The sequence below is a fragment of the Notothenia rossii genome, assembly GCF_949606895.1.
Source record: "Notothenia rossii genome assembly, chromosome: 4".
In the NCBI taxonomy this organism is placed as follows: Eukaryota; Metazoa; Chordata; class Actinopteri; order Perciformes; family Nototheniidae; genus Notothenia; species Notothenia rossii.
Window position 1 is genome coordinate 81,301,223 of NC_136902.1, and position 19,324 is coordinate 81,320,546.

The following is a 19,324-nucleotide window of genomic DNA, read 5'->3' on the forward strand; positions in this document are numbered from 1 at the left end:
CACACACACACACACACACACACACACACACACACACACACACACACACACACACACACACACACACACACACACACACACACACACACACACACACACACACACACACACACACACACACACACACACACACACACACACACACACACACACACACACACACACACACACACACACACAAATATATATCATTAAGACCACACCAATTCTGGGAAACCAGCCCGTTTGGGCCAAAACCAGAAGCTGTATTATAACAGCATGTTTGTGTGAGTGTGTGTATTAAAAAGAGAGAGAATAACATAGCATATACAGTATGTCTCTAAAATATGCCGTGTTTGTGTGAAATCAAAACAAAGTTTGTGAAGCTGTTTAGTGAAAGGCACATTCCTTAATGGATGAAAAAATATATATACTATATTAAAAGGGACTTTCCACTAAAACAAAAATGTCCTTTTTGTTTGTATTACCCTGAGTGGCATATTGTGATTCCCATAGTCTTTTCAAGGTATCTGTCTTAAAAATGTGACACTCATGAGAACTGTTGAAAGTGTATTCTGTGGAATGATAGGCCTCGGAAGAGGTCTGCCCTCTTCACCTTTATTTTTCAGAGTTCAAATGTTTTCCTCAGACATACAGTATACAATAATGCCGAAAAATTCCTTTTTATGACGTTGTTAAATACAAATACAGTGCAGCTGTATATCAACCACCATTTTGTTGCATTGTTCAAGTTAAGGTTGGAAATACATAAACTGTTTAGAAGATGCAGCGTAGACCAGTTGTCATACCACAACACGAACCATCACCATTATAATTGTAGCCAGTCTCAACTCAAAGAAGCCTCAGACACCTGCCATGTAGAGTTAGTTTACCATGGGATTAGGCATTGACTATATTGATCTGCTTCTCCCAACATCACCTTGTTAGACAAATGAAAACTACACGTTTCTGTCACGTAACATGTCTTTCAGAGTATTATTTATCAAGCAATATCGATATAAAATCGTATTCGAAATATTCAGAAATGATATTATTTTCTATAGTGCTGAGGTGTCCTTACACCAACGTACTGTATACTGTGTAGAGCCCTGTTCAAGGGAACTTCAGCAATTACAGCAGGTCTATGAATGATGGAGATCACACCAGCGCCTTTTAATTTAATGGTTAACATTCTTGCTGAAAGACAAACCTGCCGTCCCCATATGCACATACACACACTAGACATTAAGGTTACACTGCAATACATCTATTAACTGTGGTGTCTCTTCAGGGAATACAAGACTAATGCAAGATCATTCAAGCAGGAATATGCTGCAACACACACACGCACCCACACACACACGCGCACACATACGCACACAGAAAATCTTCTTCCCATTGAATAGGCAAGGCAAGGCAAGTTTATTTATATAGTACCTTTCAACACAAGGCAATTCAAGGTGCTTAAAGGCATTTAAAAACACTAATTCAAAGCAAAGATATAAAATGGCATTTAAAAACAATTATTTAAAAGCAAAGATAATAAAACATGGATAAAGAAGGTACATGAATAAAAGTTACAGCGCAGTGTGAGATACACACATCTGAAATGTTTGGGTCTGCATTGCTAACTTTTTAGCAGAAGTGGTTTGCTATGACCTCACTTTCTTTCTACTTCCTTTTTTAACTTATCCTTGAGTTATTTCAATTGATACACGCTAAACCAACCCCCCTTTGGAAAATTCTAATCTGACCCCATACCTTTTAGTTTTCGTCGAAACTATCCCTCTTTTTTAAATGCACATTAGTTAAGTTGACCTTGTCTTTCTAGGCTAATCCTCCGCGAACCAGGGTCTTGAAACCAAAACGGATTCCTGTACCCCATGGTACCTTTTAGTTTTTACTCAAATTACGAATAATATACGGGAACGGAAAAGCAGTATCTGCACATCCACAAAACTAATATGTTATATACAGTACAGTATTAAGAAGTATATTTAGGATAAGAACAGACATAGAGCAGAGAGAAGTACTCTTAAGTACTTTTAATATTTTGTTTGGTGCTTTAATATACTCTAGCATTATCACTTTTCAGTGTATTACAGTGTCAGTAGCAGATTTCATCTATATCTTACCTAATTTCCCACTTGTTCTGCCCTTTTGTGTGCGTGTGTGTGCGTGTGCGCGTGTGTGTGTGTGTGTGTGTGTGTGTGTGTGTGTGTGTGTGTGTGTGTGTGTGTGTGTGTGTGTGTGTGTGTGTGTGTGTGTGTGTGTGTGTGTGTGTGTGTGTGTGTGTGTGTGTGTGTGTGTGTGTGTACACATGGAAGTGTGTTCATGACCGGCATTAATGGCATATGATGCATCTGTGCCCACCAGCGATCTTTATGTGTACTTAGAAATTCACTCCTCGGGTGCATTATGCCTTTGAAGCTCACCAGGGTGGTCTAATAGCTTTTAATTATAATTAATTTCCCCTCTCTATTAATAACCTATATCATTCCCTAAGTGGTTCAGAGATTTAAAGGTGCTGCTTTACTCATTAGCCAATTGCTGGGTAATGGGATGGCTTTTGCTGAGTCAGCAAGAACCTAAAGTTGGCAAGTTCAGCCAGTCAAAATAACTCTTAGAGCTAGATGTGATGAACCACATGGACATGGTTGACAAGAACGGAGAGTAAAGGTGAGGAGCTACAGTAAGTATGAGGCAATGAGTGACCAAAAGAGAAGGCGATATGGGCGATGAACACATATTGCTGCAAATATTGCATGTAAACCCTTGACATGTTATAGTTGTGGTTAAAATACTCACTAAAATGATCCCAAATGTTACGACTGTCGGAAATGCCTTTGGCTTACACAATCCTTCCTATTTAATGATTCCCGGCAATTCATTTCACATTATCAGAATCCTCAACAAGTGCTATCATGTCCTCTGTGTTGTGTTAAATGAGTTGGTTTATAAAGTGGGTGATTTGAAGAAGAAAAAAAATATCAGTGTCGGAACAGACAGATGGACGATTGCATTCACTGTATTCGTTTAGATTAAATCCATCTAAAATAGTCAACATTGCACCTTGCAGTCCTTATACGTATAGGACTAATAAGTGGAATGCAATGGCCTCCCTTCTGTCATTAGTTTACAAGTGAAGTCATGCCAGCTGTTTCCTCAGCTCTCTGTGTAATGACTACCAGGGAAAAGCTCACTCCAGAGACTTCCTCTGTAGTGAACCTCCCTGTGCTGTCCTCTGAGGGTTTCCTTTAAAAATGTTCCCTCTGTGATGCATTTCCTTAATCAACTCTAAAGGAAAAAATATACTAAAGTTCTTATTTAAAAAATATATTTTAATTGATACTATGAGTGTAATGATTTTAATAGAATCGTTTGTTTCTCCATGATTCCAGTGCTTTCTTCTGCCCCTCTAAACTCCTGCAGCAGCATCTCACTCAGTTACAGCCCTCCTCCTCCCCTTGCACACAGACACAACGTGAGCGCGCGCACCACTAAGTTGGCAAAGTTTGACGCGCCGACTTTCACAGCACAGACTCGTCTGATAGAAACCAGAAAACTATTCGGGATATTTTCAGTGACTCAACAAAATGTATGTACGATAAGAAGTTCGGCGCCTGTAAGCTCATGTCTGGCCGTGAACGGAGCTATATCACCCTCCACCTGCACTTAATTGTTTCGGAGTTCTGCTCTCGATTCCTGTGGGCGCGTAACTTTTTTAGACCAGGATAAAAACTGGGATTTTTTTGTGCACTTTGGCAGGCGACAGGACATCGTCTGCGCCAGGCAGAGAAGTCAACAAGTGCCTCTCATTTACGGTTAGAGGAGAGAGAGTATGTCAGCTTGAAGTTGCTGAATGGAAAGTTAGTGGCTACTTTCTTGGTCGCAGGGTATTTAGAGTAACATCTAGTTTGAACCACTGGAAGTTGAGGAGGACATTTATTCTTAAGGCGTTTACGAGTTTGTTATCACAATGAACGGACCAGTGGTTTTCCAGATGTGGACGGTTTTACTGTTGGGGACTATCACCGGGGTCTGCAGGGCTCAGGTCGCCACCGCCAAAGTGCTGAGAGGAAACATCAGGAGAGACGGTGAGTTCATTTTTAATTTGTTCTATAGGCCTATATTGTTGCTTGTGTGGTTAGTGTGTCTTTACTGCTAAGAGTCTCTACAACATTCATCAATGATATACTGTAGTAGTGAGCGTTTGTAGGATAATTATATAAGAGGTTTTGTTTCTACAGTATGTCAGTGTGTACAGTAAGTTATTGTATAGGCTACTTGAAGCCCTATAGTTTATAAAGCTTAGATGAGTTTCATGTATTCATTGGATCTATGTGTAGCCCTTTTATTTTCTTCCTAATCTTTAATACTGATTTGAAAAGATCAATGATATTTTATTGACAAATAGGAAATAAACTTCTTACAATTACGTATTGTCTTAGGGTGGTCAATAGCACTACTTAAAATATTCAGGATCAATTATTTGTACAAGAGTATCAGTTAACTAGCATGTTTTGCTGTAGTGAATGATGCAAGACAGAGTGGAAATGCTGGTGAAAGAAGGAGACAATGTAAACGATGTAAAGTGGATACAAAAGAAAAGGAAAAGCAAAGTCTTTTAGATAACAAGCTGCTTCACATTTTCAGACTTCAAAACTAAAAAGGTAGCATTCATATTTCAGACAACTGTACTATGAGTGAGACTCCTGTCATCGGTGCAGTTTGAGTTTCTTGCATCAAGCTTTAGACTCCCTTAGCCTCTTGCCTATCTGACTTCCTGCAGGTGCGCCATGCTTACTTTTTACTTGGCACTGAGGCTAAAGTTGCAGTGTTAACAGTACCTTTGAACACACCCACACACACACACACACCCACACCCACACACACACACACACACAGGATTGCTTTTGGCAGGGAAACATGAAAATACCACTGTATTAGGTTCTAACCTGGATGACTGCCCCTGAGGCCGGTCTCACCTCTCACTCCTTTTTGTGTGTGTGCGTGTGCGTGTGTGTGTGTGTGTGTGTGTGTGTGTGTGTGTGTGTGTGTGTGTGTGTGTGTGTGTGTGTGTGTGTGTGTGTGTGTGTGTGTGTGTGTGTGTGTGTGTGTGTGTGTGTGTTAATAAAATGGAGGTCATGACTTCCAGTCTTACTGTTTACACATAAAGTAGCTCCGGATGAAATTCCTGAGAATTTTCTGAAGTTCAAATAATGTTTTTCTACTGCAGTTACCTTTGATCAATAATGTTATGAACCAAGGCAGCTATACCATGCATGCAATTAGCATAGAGTCTGACATGCAATGATATGTCATAATCTACAGATGTTGATTGCAACCTGCCAAATAACAGTTGTGGGTCTTTTCTAGTCACAACAGCATCTAAAGTTAGAGTATAAATCACACAATTGAAGCCGAAAGTGACAGCTGTGCTGCAGCACTTAATGTAAGACAGGATAAAAAAGCAACAAGTGATGACAAATAAACATCTAGTTACAAAATAAAAGTTGATACTGTTAGGAGACGACAGCTGCACTAACTATTTGGTGAAGGTTTAAAACACCAACAGGACAAAAAATCTCCTATCTAAAAAGTATAAAGGGTTAGTCTGAACTAAAGCAGAGTTAAAGCTTCAACATGGTTTTACAATTGTTAGAAATGATAATTGTTTTATTATTTATAGAGACAAATCTAAAGTGCATCTCAATCTTAAAGAAAGTCTCCAAATTATTATCAGTTTTTTTTTACTTTCACGATAAAATCACCAGATTCTAATTATACACTGCTTCTCATTGTGTTTCAAACCCACACAAGGCCTTAAAGAAACACTTTTTTGTTATAAACACATTGTAAAGTTTTATTAGTTTGGTCACTTTTGAACTTAAAGAGAGAAACTCACTGCAGCACATATAACTGAGCTGTTTACTCTTGCCATCTGTCAAACTAATCCAAACGGAGGGAACTCCCTGTGATGATGTTGCCAGGAAATGATTGGTTTAGTGCACTCACTCAATGAAAAGATGGCCATTAACATCAGAAAAGAATTGTTCCTCACAAGCAGTCAGTGAAACTCATAGTTTTAAAGATGAGATGGTATTTTCTTCAACACTGCACTCTGCTTATTGTTCTCACAGATTTTTCAAACCACCTTTATGTCCTGTTTCTAATATCACATCAGATTGCTTTTATCTGTGATCTCCTATGATCTTTAGTTGCACAAAGGCTATGAGTGGCTGTGATAGTTGCTATTGAGACAGACTGGTTGTTATATGCTGCACAGCCTAATCGTTTTAATCCCCTGCAGTCTTACAAAAAATATACTGTGCTCAGAAGTTATCTTTATGTGTGTGTGTGTTTTTTGCATTACCAGGCGGCTTATGCGGAATATGAGAGCTTAGTTCCCTTGTTTGATTGACTGCTGCTGATTAGCTTGAATTTCCGCGTGCAGGGGTGAACCTCAAGCTGATAGGGGCTCCGCAGCTTTCACTCATCCATTTATCATTGTGGATGTGTGTGGGCACAGTGTAACTGTATATGTGTGTATGCATGTACAAGAGTGCTTTGACAGAATGTCTTAGCGGAATTCCCCCCAAGGTTTCTTCTGCCGTGTTTGTTCAAAGATGTACTTATTTTTCTTCTTATAGCATTCAATAGGTTTTTTTTGGGGGGGGGAACATTGTGTTCTTGTAGCAAAGGAAATACACATGTATGCATATTTACACAAACAACAAAGTAAACAATACCCGGCCAACAATACCTTTAGTTTAAAGTTTCAGGATTTTCCATTGGATTGATTTATTTTTAGGACCAAGTACAGGGATGCTTGCATTATAAGTCACAATCAAAAACAGAAACTGTCAGCAGTCCTTCCTAATTAGCTACAATATACTATTTAGATGTTGTATTATCTACATATATGGACACATGTCTTTCAAAGTGTAATTCCCTGGTACACTTAGGCTATACAGTGTTTCAAAATTCCAAGACCAAGACTCAGAGAAAGGTGTTGCACAACATTCTTAGTCTGAATGTGTAAAATACTTTTGAGATTTGAGTGCACTGTTATCTTTGTTTTTGTTTTGACCCTGTTAACTTTAAGATGAACTAAAGCTAAGCAGAAGTACTACTCCCACAGTATATTCTACACACTCGCATGCATTCGTGCATTCTCAGCTCACAGAATAACGAAGTTCAGGTACACAAACACAATATATGTTAGAAAGGCCTCCTGGCCTCTTTCTGATTCCTCTTCTTCTTTCTTCCAGTAGCCTACTCTTATCTGTTGCCTTCCTCTCTTATCAGTCTTTGCCTCGCTACGTATCACTCCATCGCTCCAGATCCTCCTCTTTCAATCTACCCCTTTCTCATTTCTTTCTTTATCTCCCCCCCATCTGTTTCAGCTGTTTTTAATCAAAAGCTTTTTCACCCTGTCGGCTCTACGAACAAATATAATGCGGCAAACATTTTCACAGACACGCACGTCAACACATCTACCTGCACAAGGACAATACTTTTAGTCACCCTTTCTGAACCAACAGAACTTTACCATCTATCATGGATACACTTAAAAGATTGACATTCACACTACTGTAAATAAAAGTGACAAAAATATTCTAACGGGAACTCTGATATAAATGCAGACAAGTAATATATGATTGGCCGTGTTAACAAAAGCATGTATGTTCTCATGCTGAGCTAAGCTAGGCGTTGGTGCTATCAGGCAGTGTGATGTCATGGTCCTTGACTGTGTCTGAAAACTCAAGGTGGCCTAGCCTCTAAAAACATACACCCTCACACACACACACACACACACACACACACACACACACACACACACACACACACACACACACACACACACACACACACACACACACACACACACACACACACACACACACACACACACACACACACACACACACATGGTCCATTTATTAACAGAGCTTTTGTTCATATCAATAAATAAACATATTATATCACACCACCTCTTACATTTAAACTGACACTTAATGGCAGATATTACAGTATTGTTTCTCTGTGTTTTAAATTACATACTGTATATTTGCTCTTGGGATGTGTAGAGGGCCATCACCCTGGTCACTCCATCCAGCGACCTTTGATTAATTGTAATCAATGAGTCACTCTCAGGCCACCCGACATGGAAGTACTCTCCACCCGCCCACCCAGGCCGACAGACACAATTACAGGATCTCCCTTCCAAGGGAATCCCCAAATAAACAATGTCATCACACACACACACACACACACACACACACACACACACACACACACACACACACACACACACACACACACACACACACACACACACACACACACACACACACACACACACACACACACACACACACACACACACACACACACACACACACACACACACACACACACACACACACACACACACACTTTCCAAGCAAGGAACGGCATGAGCCAAACTTACCCCACCCCAAAACATTTGGCCGACAATGTTTTCTCCTGCAAAGAGGAAAATGGGGTGGTGACCACTTGGACAGGAAAGCAAAAAGTGAGATGATGCCTTGGAAATGAAATGGAGTTAGGGGGAAGCTCAGTTGTGCTCAGGTTTAAGGAGGAGAGGGCAGCGGGACAGAAGTGAAAGTTTAGAAGGGATCTTAGAAGAGTTAGAGGGCACAGAGGAAGAGGATAGGGAAAGGTGTTTTGAGAGAGATATGCCAAGTTGAAAGCCCTGTCCCTTCACTTTTCTGCCCTGTCAGCTCAGAATGAGAGATAGTAAGACCAACGGCAAGCCAAATGGACAGAGTATAAAAGAGGAAATGGAAGAAAGCATCACTTATAGAGGAGTGGAGGGGAGGAAAGATAAGGTATTTCTGGAGAGGGAGAGCGGACAGAGTCTAGTGCCGAACATCAGCAGATGATCTGATCTCCGTATCGGATCAAAGCTTAAAGCAGAAAGAAAAAAGCAGGACAAAAGAGGTCATGACCACAGCTCTATCAGCAAGCATTACTGCACCAATGATGTACGCCCTAGACGGATCTGGCTTCCAAGATTTGGAGGGTCAGGCTACATGTGTGGACACCCAGAACATAATTAAGCTTCTTCACCTCATGCCCCAAATGTGATTGTACAATAGAACAACGAATTCCTCAAGATTATCCAAATACACAGACAATTCAGGAAAACTTTGAATCTTTAATGCTGAAGAAGTTAATTCATCTAAAGCCATCATCAAGTGTGTTCTCCTAGAAGAATTATTATAATAAGGAGTTATTGATAGAATGAGGCAAAGGCCTGACAAGGGGACTGTGAAAAATGATATTGTTCCCAAAAGCTTTGTGCTTTAATTAACTGCATATAAATAATTTAAAAGCAAACTACCTCAACATGACCACAACATCTTACACAATTTGATTTAGTAGTAGCTAAATCCACTGCTTGAATTAGGGGGAAGCGAGGGCTGCTTAGCTCCCCTAAGAGCTCCTCCCAATACAACAAAAGATCAAGCTTGGGCAGACAGACTGGCAGTCGTATTTTGTTGCCTTTGTACAGAGCCATGGTTCCATCTTTTCTACAGTGTTTATGCTAACTACTGTAAGCTGTAGCATCTTACAAACTGATGTGAGAGTAGATCTTCTCATTCAACTATCAGAAAAAAATCCAAGAATTGTAAAATTTGCTTTAAGTTGAACATTTGAACATAACTTTGTGGGTTTGTCTACTTTGACAATTTTGAGTATGTATTTACATTTCAAAGTTTTCTTTAACTTACACTGAAAAAACTGAAGGTTTGAATGAATTATTATTTAATTATTGGCATTCGACTAACCTCATACAATGATGTGACAAGTATAGACATAAGACATTTAATTAAAGTCAATGCTTCAGCTTTTTCAGTGTACTTTCGGTAAAGATAGTTATTTACCTCCAATGTACCATTTTCTTTTGGCTATACTAACTCAATGTGTAAGGCAACACATCTCTTTTTAACCTGAGCTGAGTTGGGGACACAGTAGAGGAGAATTATAGAGCTTGCTTGAAAGAAAGAGAAAGGGAGACAGATGTTTAGCCATTGGACAGTGGGCAGTTCTGTAACTCTGCCATCTGACTTGCACAGTAGATGAATGGTAGATAACGCCAGCAGAGACAGAAAGAAAGTAAGAGATGCATGGATAAATAGATAGGATAGGAGAGAGATGCAGGGAGACATTAGGAAAGAAAGGGGATTAGACCAGTGGATAAAAGAGATGAGAAGACATGGATGGAATAGGATAGGATACGATAGTGTAAATGATAGTCTTGGAGGAAGGTAGCAGAAAGCTTGTAAGAGAGAGAATAATGAACAGTGGTAGAAGTAAACGAGTCAAAGTTATAATTGAAGGGGAAATTAGAGGTCAAGAAGGATAAGATGGAGGAAGAACTGAAGGGATGAAGAAGAGAGATGGTGTTGTGCGCCAAAATGTAATTTAAAACAAAAACAGCTGACAGGGAGGGTGAAGAAAGAGCTGGAGAGGGAGAGAGTGTGAGAGAGAGGTAAGATGAGGCAAAGTAATATGAGAAGAGATAGAGCAGATGTGAGAAAAAAGAGTGATATAGTGCATGGCACTGCATAGCAGGAACAGGAGTGTGCTGAATAAGCAGTGACTGTGAAAAAAAGCACATCAAAGTTTAGAAGGAAAGGTGAGAAGGTTTGTTAACACACATTGAGTCACCCCCAAAGAGTGAAGGAAACACCTATGGATTCGAATGAAGGGTGATAAGGGGAGAAAAAGTGCGTTGATGACCGTATAGCGAGCTACGTTTCCTTTACTTTTGGGGGGTGACTCAATGTGTGTTAACAAACCTTCTCACCTTTTCTTCTAAACTTTGAAATGCTCTGTCTTAGTCCTTCACACACAGAGCTATTGTCACTTAACATTAAGAAAAATGAGAAAACGTATGATCCATTTGTGTAAATGTGGTAGAAATATAGAGATATACAAGAGAAGGATGTGTGTGCTTGTAAACACAAGCACACACATCCTTCTCGTGCATGAATGAAAGTGCAGTTATATTTGAACGCTGAACTCAACTGTAAGTACTACAATTAGCCATTTCCGTGGTATACGTTCATCACGCTAAATTAGCCATTTTTGGAAGTAATACTGCCAGCTACTTTGATTGGAAATGAGTTGGAAAATTAGGCTGGGTCTTTTCATTTGAAACGGTTTGTTAAGCAAAGCAATGCGCTAAAACATACAAGTTTAAAACATACCTGAAAAAAGCTACTTGGCTGTATTAAATACTTTCAGTTCAACAGTTATTTATAATGCAGCCAATAAACACTTTAACATAAATGGACCCAAACAAAGTCACCCCGGAATCAAATAACAAACATTTGGGTGGCAGGCAACATCAACGTTAAGTAATGGTAAAGTGCTGGACCACCACAAGCGGCCAGAAAAGCTTCTAGTAATTATAACAATACACTTCATATACAGTATACACATACAACTGGTGTGTAGCAATGCCACTTTAGCTGCAGGTGGTGGGTTAATAACATTGATATCCCCTCAGGCAAGGTGTTGTATTGAAACAGGACTTCCAAGGGGATGTAAGGGAAATTAAAAGGATCTCCAGTGTAGCTATTGGCAGTTACTTGGATTTAAGTAGAAAAACAGCCAGCTGATCTTTTATCAAGCTGCAGGCACATTATGTATATAACAGCAACGGATTGGTGTAGCAGCTACATCAAAAGAAAGGGTGTTCATTTCGGGATTTGCAAACATTCTCAATATGGCAGAAAATAACATTTTTCTGAGCCTATACAAACTGAAAATGTGTTGTCTGTTTGTGCCGAGTGATGGTAGCTTTGCCAATATGTCACACTTTGAGAAGAGATGTATCACTTTTGTCCTCACATGACTAGAAAATGAGTTGATGGTTAAACAGATGCTGAAAACAATCGTTAAGCTTGAAGGTAGTTGATGCAGATAACAGAAATGCACTGCACCTCACACATAACTTACTGCAACATAAATCTAATGAGTTATTTCCAAGAGGGCTGTTTATGCAGGCTGGAACACCTGCTGCTGCACTAAAGCTGCACCACACATTAACAAGAAAACTACTCTAACTTCTGCGTTTAGTAAACATCGCTGCTGCTGCCTCCAAATACACATCCACCTGTCGCATGTCTAGGTTATCCTGGGAGGGAAATTCCCATTGTCACTCCTCAATCTCTGCCGTGGTGAGTTGGGTGTAATACCTTCCATCAAATCCACCAAAAATCTGTCTTCAAGTAATGCCTTTGTGTACAGACCAATCTGCATCCTCTATGGAAGTTTATATTCTAAGTGTGTGTGAGGGGACACCGAGAGGAAACCGTTCATTCAACCCAAAACTGGCTAGTGCGCCTCTCCATTGAAATGAATGGAAAGGAGCGTGCAAGAAAGGTTCATGTGTACGGCCCCTAAGAGGTTAAGGTAGTTTAAAAACCTGAACTGTCGGCTTTTATCAATGAAAAGTATGTTTTGTGCTGACTGGCTTTGACAGTAATTTGATTGACAGATGGTTCATTAAATCAGCTGCCAAGTATTTTTTTAAACGTACCTGCCCCATTAAAAAAGTTTCCAATGACAGCTCATAAAATGGTTATGGGAAGCCTATCTTATGTGTCATGTTGTTGGGTGCATCTATGAGGAGTTTGAAAAGGTCAGAGCCAAAAATCTATTCTTTATGAATTATTTATAGATATACTATGCACATACTATTCTGGGTTTTGACTGACAGATACAAAGTTATAATAGTCATTTTAGACTTTGCCTTGTCTCTTGTAAGCCTCTTCTTTCATTCATAATCCAGCCCGCCAAGAAGAAGCAATGGGAAATAGGCCAGTAAATAAAACAAAAGCCACAACACTATAGAAGTCTAAATTCTGCACCTCTAGTGGAGGATATTTAGGGTGCTTTTGCGCTCAAAAGACAGCAAAGAATCAAGTGCTCCAAATGTTTTAAGTGCCTACTAAAACTTTTGAAGTACAACATACAGAGTGTTGAAAAAAGAATGTGTGATGCCAGTGAGTTTCAGCCTACAAGGGCTAAGTGAGGGTGAGAACATGACAAATGTCAGAAGTGACACTGCAGAAAGATGAGAGCAGAGCCGCTCTCACCCCAGGAGATTCGCCCCTGCTGAAAGAAAAAGATAAACGCTCTGTGTATTTATGTTGTGTGTTTTATATGTGTGTGTGTGTGTGTGTGTGTGTGAGAGAGAAAATTCCTTTAGTGCACTGTGAGAGCTATGTCTTTGTTACTCTGACAATGGTGCTCTGACACAAATGAAAAATATTATTTTCCTCTGTCAAACACTTTTATCTTCCCCTCTACAACTGTCAGCGTTTCCCCCCATATTCCCCTCACCCTCTCTGATTCTCCATTTGTGTATCTCAGCATTTCTCCTGCTGTCTCTCTCCCTCTCCTTCTGTCTCTTCTTGTCTTCATTAGCTTCCCTTCTCCTGTTTTCATTTAATCATTTTCCCTTCCTGAATTTGGTATCCGGGCAGCAGAGGGTGAGGAAAAGCAGAAAGAGAATTAGAGAATTCAAATATAGAGGAGAGAGGGAGAAATGGGTTTAGGGAACATACATAGGAGCATACAGAGTAGGCTTGTTCAAGGGATAACAGAGGAGAAAAAATGCAGCTGAAAGAAAAGTTAACAGTCAAAAAAAGAAGCAGAAGAGAGAAAGAGTATAAAAAGGAGAAGTGAAATGTCAGGAGGATGGTGCTATGTGCAACTGTGGAGCCGGCAGCAGGATAAGTGATCCCAGTGGTAGATGAAAGGTCAGATACACACTGACAGTGAGACCACTGCGTAACCCTGCGCTCTGACCACACACGCACACACACTGACTGACACTGGCACATATACACAAATGCACACTTCTAGACACACACAGCTGATGTGAGGCAGACAGACTGAGAGCAGGATGGCTGTCAACACATCAGCATCTGCTCAGCATCACACACAACGCTCAGAGCAAACACACAGACATACATCAAGCAAGCAGCGTCCGAGCAGCCCTCAGAGACATCCAGGCTGATATTTGATAAACTTGTGCTACCCGAGCTGGAGCTGAGCAAAAACACACACACACACACACACACACACACACACACACAAACTCTAAGACCAATACACACACACACACAGCACCGCAACAGCCAATTTCACCCAGTTTTTTCTGAAGTTATGTGATGAAACATAATAATAATGAATAATTCCTTATATTTATTATAGCGCTTTTCAATTACTCAAAGCGCTTTACAGACACACATTACACATGCATATCATACATACATCTAATGGTCATGTACTGTGGACAATACCCACAGGAGAAAATAAGGCTAAAGAGATATAAGGGAATTTGCATTTGGTATTTCATTATATTGAAATGTTATTTTGAATGTTTATGTACTTATACACTGAACAAAAATATAAACGCAACACTTTTGTTTTTGCTCCCATTTTTCATGGGATGAACTCAAAGATCTAAAACATTTTATACATACATACACAAAATAACCATTTCTCTCAAATATTGTTCACAAATCTGAAAAGATCTATGATAGTGAGCATTTCTCCTTTGCCGAGATAATCCATCCCACCTCACAGGTGTGGCATATCAAGATGCTGATTAGACAGCATGATTATTGCACATGTGTGCCTTAGGCTGGCCACAATAAAAGGCCACTCTGAAACATGCATTTTTGCTTTATTGGGGGGGTCTGGGGGGGTCCGAAAACCAGTCAGTATCTGGTGTAGGGGTTAGGGTTAGGGTTAGGGTTAGGGTTAGAATTAGGGTAATGTTGTGAATCGAGTGGCCTGTGTTCATCGTCCATACCATACGCCTGCCCATACCATAACCCCACCACCACCATGGGCCACTCGATTCACAACATTGCCCTAACCCTAACCCTAACCCTCACACCAGATACTGACTGGTTTTCGGACCCCCCCAGACCCCCCCAATAAAGCAAAAATACATGTTTCAGAGTGGCCTTTTATTGTGGCCAGCCTAAGGCACACCTGTGCAACAATCATGCTGTCTAATCAGCATCTTGATATGCCACACCTGTGAGGTGGGATGGATTATCTCGGCAAAGGAGAAGTGCTCACTATCACAGATTTTTTCAGATTTGTGAACAATATTTGAGAGAAATGGTTATTTTGTGTATGTAGAAAATGTTTTAGATCTTTGAGTTCATCACATGAAAAACGGGATTAAAAACAAAAGTGTTGCGTTTATATTTTTGTTCAGTGTATAATATACTATATTGTATAATATAATATTGTACTATATAATAGAATATTGTGTTATATTATATTGTATTTTATATATACAGTGTGTGTGCGTGTGCGTGTGCGTGTGTGTGTGTGTGTGTGTGTGTGTGTGTGTGTGTTTGCTAATTGATTGTCCTCATCAGCCCTGCTGTTTAGACTGCAGTAACTGTCAGCAGGAGCCAACTGCTACTCTAACAAGCCTTACAAAAACACAAATGTGTACACTCACACACTTTCATACAGTACTCTCTCACAAGCACACACACACACACACACACACACACACACACACACACACACACACACACACACACACACACACACACACACACACACACACACACACACACACACACACACACACACACACACACACACACACACACACACACACACACACACACACACACACCATCACAGTAGCCCTTCACATAAAAAGAAATGCAGTAACACTTAAGTCCACCTGTAGAGCAGCTCAATAAATCTATAAAATGCGTGGGGGGTGATTGCGTCTATGATGGTTTTCTTGATAATTAGCAGTTTGAATGACAGATGTTTGAACTATCCAAAGAATTCCCTGGCAGTTCTTGGTACGAACAGAAATGCACCTCTATTGGTTTAACTAACAAACTCAGTTCATCTGATTATTCAAACTCCTAAAAAAAAGAATGCACACGCAATGCAACACTCTGCAACAAGCCCCGCATATTGTACACACACACACACACACACACACACACACACACACACACACACACACACACACACACACACACACACACACACACACACACACACACACACACACACACACACACACACACACACACACACACACACACACACACACACACACACACACACACACACAGGAAATTGCTAATGAAGTGTGGGTAAATACACTCCATCACAGTGTAGGAGGTTACACAGGGACAAGCCCCTCTCATCCCTCATCCTCTGCTGCTCTCTATCCTTCCCCTCCTTTAAACCCGCCTCACAATCTGTTGTTACAACTTGAGCTGGCTTCCTACACACACCTGCTCTCTCCTCTCTTCTTCCTGCACTTATGGTCTTATCAACCCCTTCCTTGTCCCACCTCTTCGCTTTTCCTCTAAGTCTTCCTGTCCTCCTCCCTGTCCTTTATTTTTTTTCTTCTCTCATCAATTGTTTGGAGTAATTTGTTCTCCACCTTCCCATTTAGCCAGAGTGAGCTTTCTGTCAGACTCTGTCCTTTGACGCCTCCTTAACATTTCCCTTAGTGCAACACTGTCGCTGTGTATGACTCATGAGCGCATGTGCGCCTGTAAGGCTGTGCAAGCAACACATTAATGAATGTGTATATTAGGACTGGGCAATATATCAATATCAAATTGATGTTGAGATATGAGACTAGATATGGTCTTAGATGTACAATATTGTAAAGTTGTTTTTTTTAAGATTAAACACGTACAGTAAAGTAAAGTGATAGAATTTTCTTAACTTAGCAGACATTTTTCTAGCAGATCTAATATTTGCCTCAACATTAGACTTTACTTTATAACATTATTCGTTATATCCCAATAACTGATATTATATCCTGACTGCAAATATATGATAAATATATAGTAAATACTACATTGTCAATATAAGTATTCATTGGATGAAGTTAGCTTTTCTCCATATTGCTCAGTGTGCGTTTATATCTCTGTGACTGAGAGAAAATGTGTATATGTGCTTATTTGTTGTATACTATTATTGCGAATGTATTTTATTATGCATGTCATCATTTGTAAAAGTTGGTTAAAACCATATAACATGATATCATCATACCTCAGACTACAGTAGGAGGCATGCTGTAATCTGCATTGATAATGCATTTCCTCCCCTCTCTTTACCTTAAGAGCTCAATGCTATACGCAGATCTCTACTTACATTTGATGTGCCCCGGGCTCTCTTTCCCTTTCCAATTGTCTACCCTTTTCTCTTTCCTTATATGTGAATGTGCTACTGCTTTTCAGTTTAACTGACACCATGAATATGTATACATTGACTTATATAACCAGCCATGTATCTGCTTGTGTGGGCCACCCCTCTATTTGTGTTAAGGCTGCTCAAGCCGTTCAACCACAAAGTCTCCACTGACCTGTCCTCAGTGCTGACTCAGCAAGTGTTGGTCCCCTCTGCATTATTCAGTAAGCTTAGCCAAGGCGTTAAACAGGAGCACATCACAGCAGAGGACCGGAGCATGCTAAGTGGACTGGCACCAGAAAGGGGGAATGTAGATATGTTAGCAGAGTGCGATACACAGATTAGCTTGTAGAAACAAGCCTAAAACTTTTTCCCATTTCCATTCATAAATGACTTTGATTTGAGAATGTAGTGTGAAGTTAGCATACATACTAAATGTTATTGATGTTTGAGTGTAAATGCTTTGATACCCACTAGTGTCCCATAATGCAATACACAATAAATGAATCGTCACAGTCAAGAAACATTGATTAAATATGATCAGTCCATTATAGAATATAGAAGAACTGTTATGCTTTTAAACAGAATTGCAGTAATGTAAATTAATGTGTGGCTAACATGTTCAAGTCCATGGCATGGTCTTTTAATTGCAGTTTAAAAAAGTGTGAACATGGTTTATGTGTGTGCATGAAGAAAAAGGCATGTAGTTGTTGAAGTGGAGAAAAAAGAACATTTGAATGCTTTAAGTTTCCTAAACAGAGGATTGTTACAAAGTTAGACTTTAATCTATTCTACGTGTTACGGTATATGCTGGGGTTAATATTCAATGTTATCAATGTGGTATAAAGGTTAAGGAATGACTTGTGGATATTATATTTTCAAATTTTCCAACACAGATTTTCCACCCTAGTTGGCAGTGTTGTTCATCCCTCTTCTTTATACCAATTAGGGTGATTTGTCCCCATCAACAAGTGTTGAGTCATAGATGCCTGAGAGGCACTCGTGGAAGCTAAGTGGATGCTAATGCTAATCAAAGGCCCAACAGGACCATTGAAACTCAATGGTCATGATGTAAAAGCAAAAAATCTCCACCGCCAAAGAAAATGTAAAATGCATTGGGAGTCACAGCTTCCTATATAATTATCTTCTTTGAAATAGACAAGAGCAAGTAGTGCTGCATTTTTGCATTCCAGACACATAACCTCACACATGCACACAAAGCAGTTATAACCTTCTCTTAACTCAGACATGCCCTTTGTTTGCCTAAACTGTGTTTGATGTGTTGAGGCCTTTCAATGTTGTTTTCACAGCACAACCTGTGGCTTTTTCTCTGTGTCTTTCCACTGCTCCCTTTTGTATGTATCGGCTCAGTTTGTACATGAAGTTTCTCTTCCTCTTTCCCCTTTATTTCTTCTCTCTTACTTTACTAAATATATCCTCCATTTCTCTCATCCATTGCACACTCCATCTACTGTATGCTTGAGCTCTTGGTTCTCACCTTCATTTTTGCTTTCTCTGTATTTTTGTCAACGTGTTTTTTCTTCTCTGTTTACACTGAGTTGTGTGTAGTCAAGAGGAAGGTAAGCCCAGTGAACAGTGTTTTGTCATGTCTGTGGCTGTTTGTCTAACCTTCTGTGTCTGTGTCACAGAACATGCCTTTGTGTAGCTTCAAAGGAACACACACACAATTTTCTAAGTCCTTTAAAAGAGGTTTGCTCATCCAAAAACTCACAGAGCACACACACACACATGCTCTCATGCACACTGTCACATACTGACGCTTTTACAATTCATTTTTTGTTTTATTTAAAGTTAAACAGGTTTGCATGAAGTTTTCTGAATAGGATTTCAGTCCGAGTGTGACTTGTCAACATGTCAATATTGTGTCAATATCTAAACCTTCTTGTCACTTGAGTCAACTAAAATCTTGAACATTCTACATCATAAGGTCGCCTGGCAACCAAGATTTATTTTAATTAGATGTTTTAAAGGAAACCTCATTATACAAATAGACAAGTAAGATAATTGGAAGTGGATAGAAAAAGTGAATATAATTTCAAGTTTTAAAAGA

General features: G+C 39.7%; 1 protein-coding gene across 2 annotated transcripts in view; it reads left to right on the top strand.

Moving 5' to 3' along the window:
- The first annotated feature begins 3,468 nt into the window (after positions 1-3,468).
- The window catches only part of pdgfd (platelet derived growth factor d), a 48,435-nt gene continuing 32,579 nt past the window's right edge, over positions 3,469-19,324 (top strand). For both annotated transcript variants that reach the window (XM_079674722.1, XM_079674723.1), the window contains exon 1: positions 3,469-4,076. In XM_079674722.1, coding sequence (XP_079530848.1) covers positions 3,959-4,076 — 118 coding nt within the window. In that variant the 5' untranslated portion in view covers positions 3,469-3,958. The remainder of the gene's footprint in view (positions 4,077-19,324) is intronic.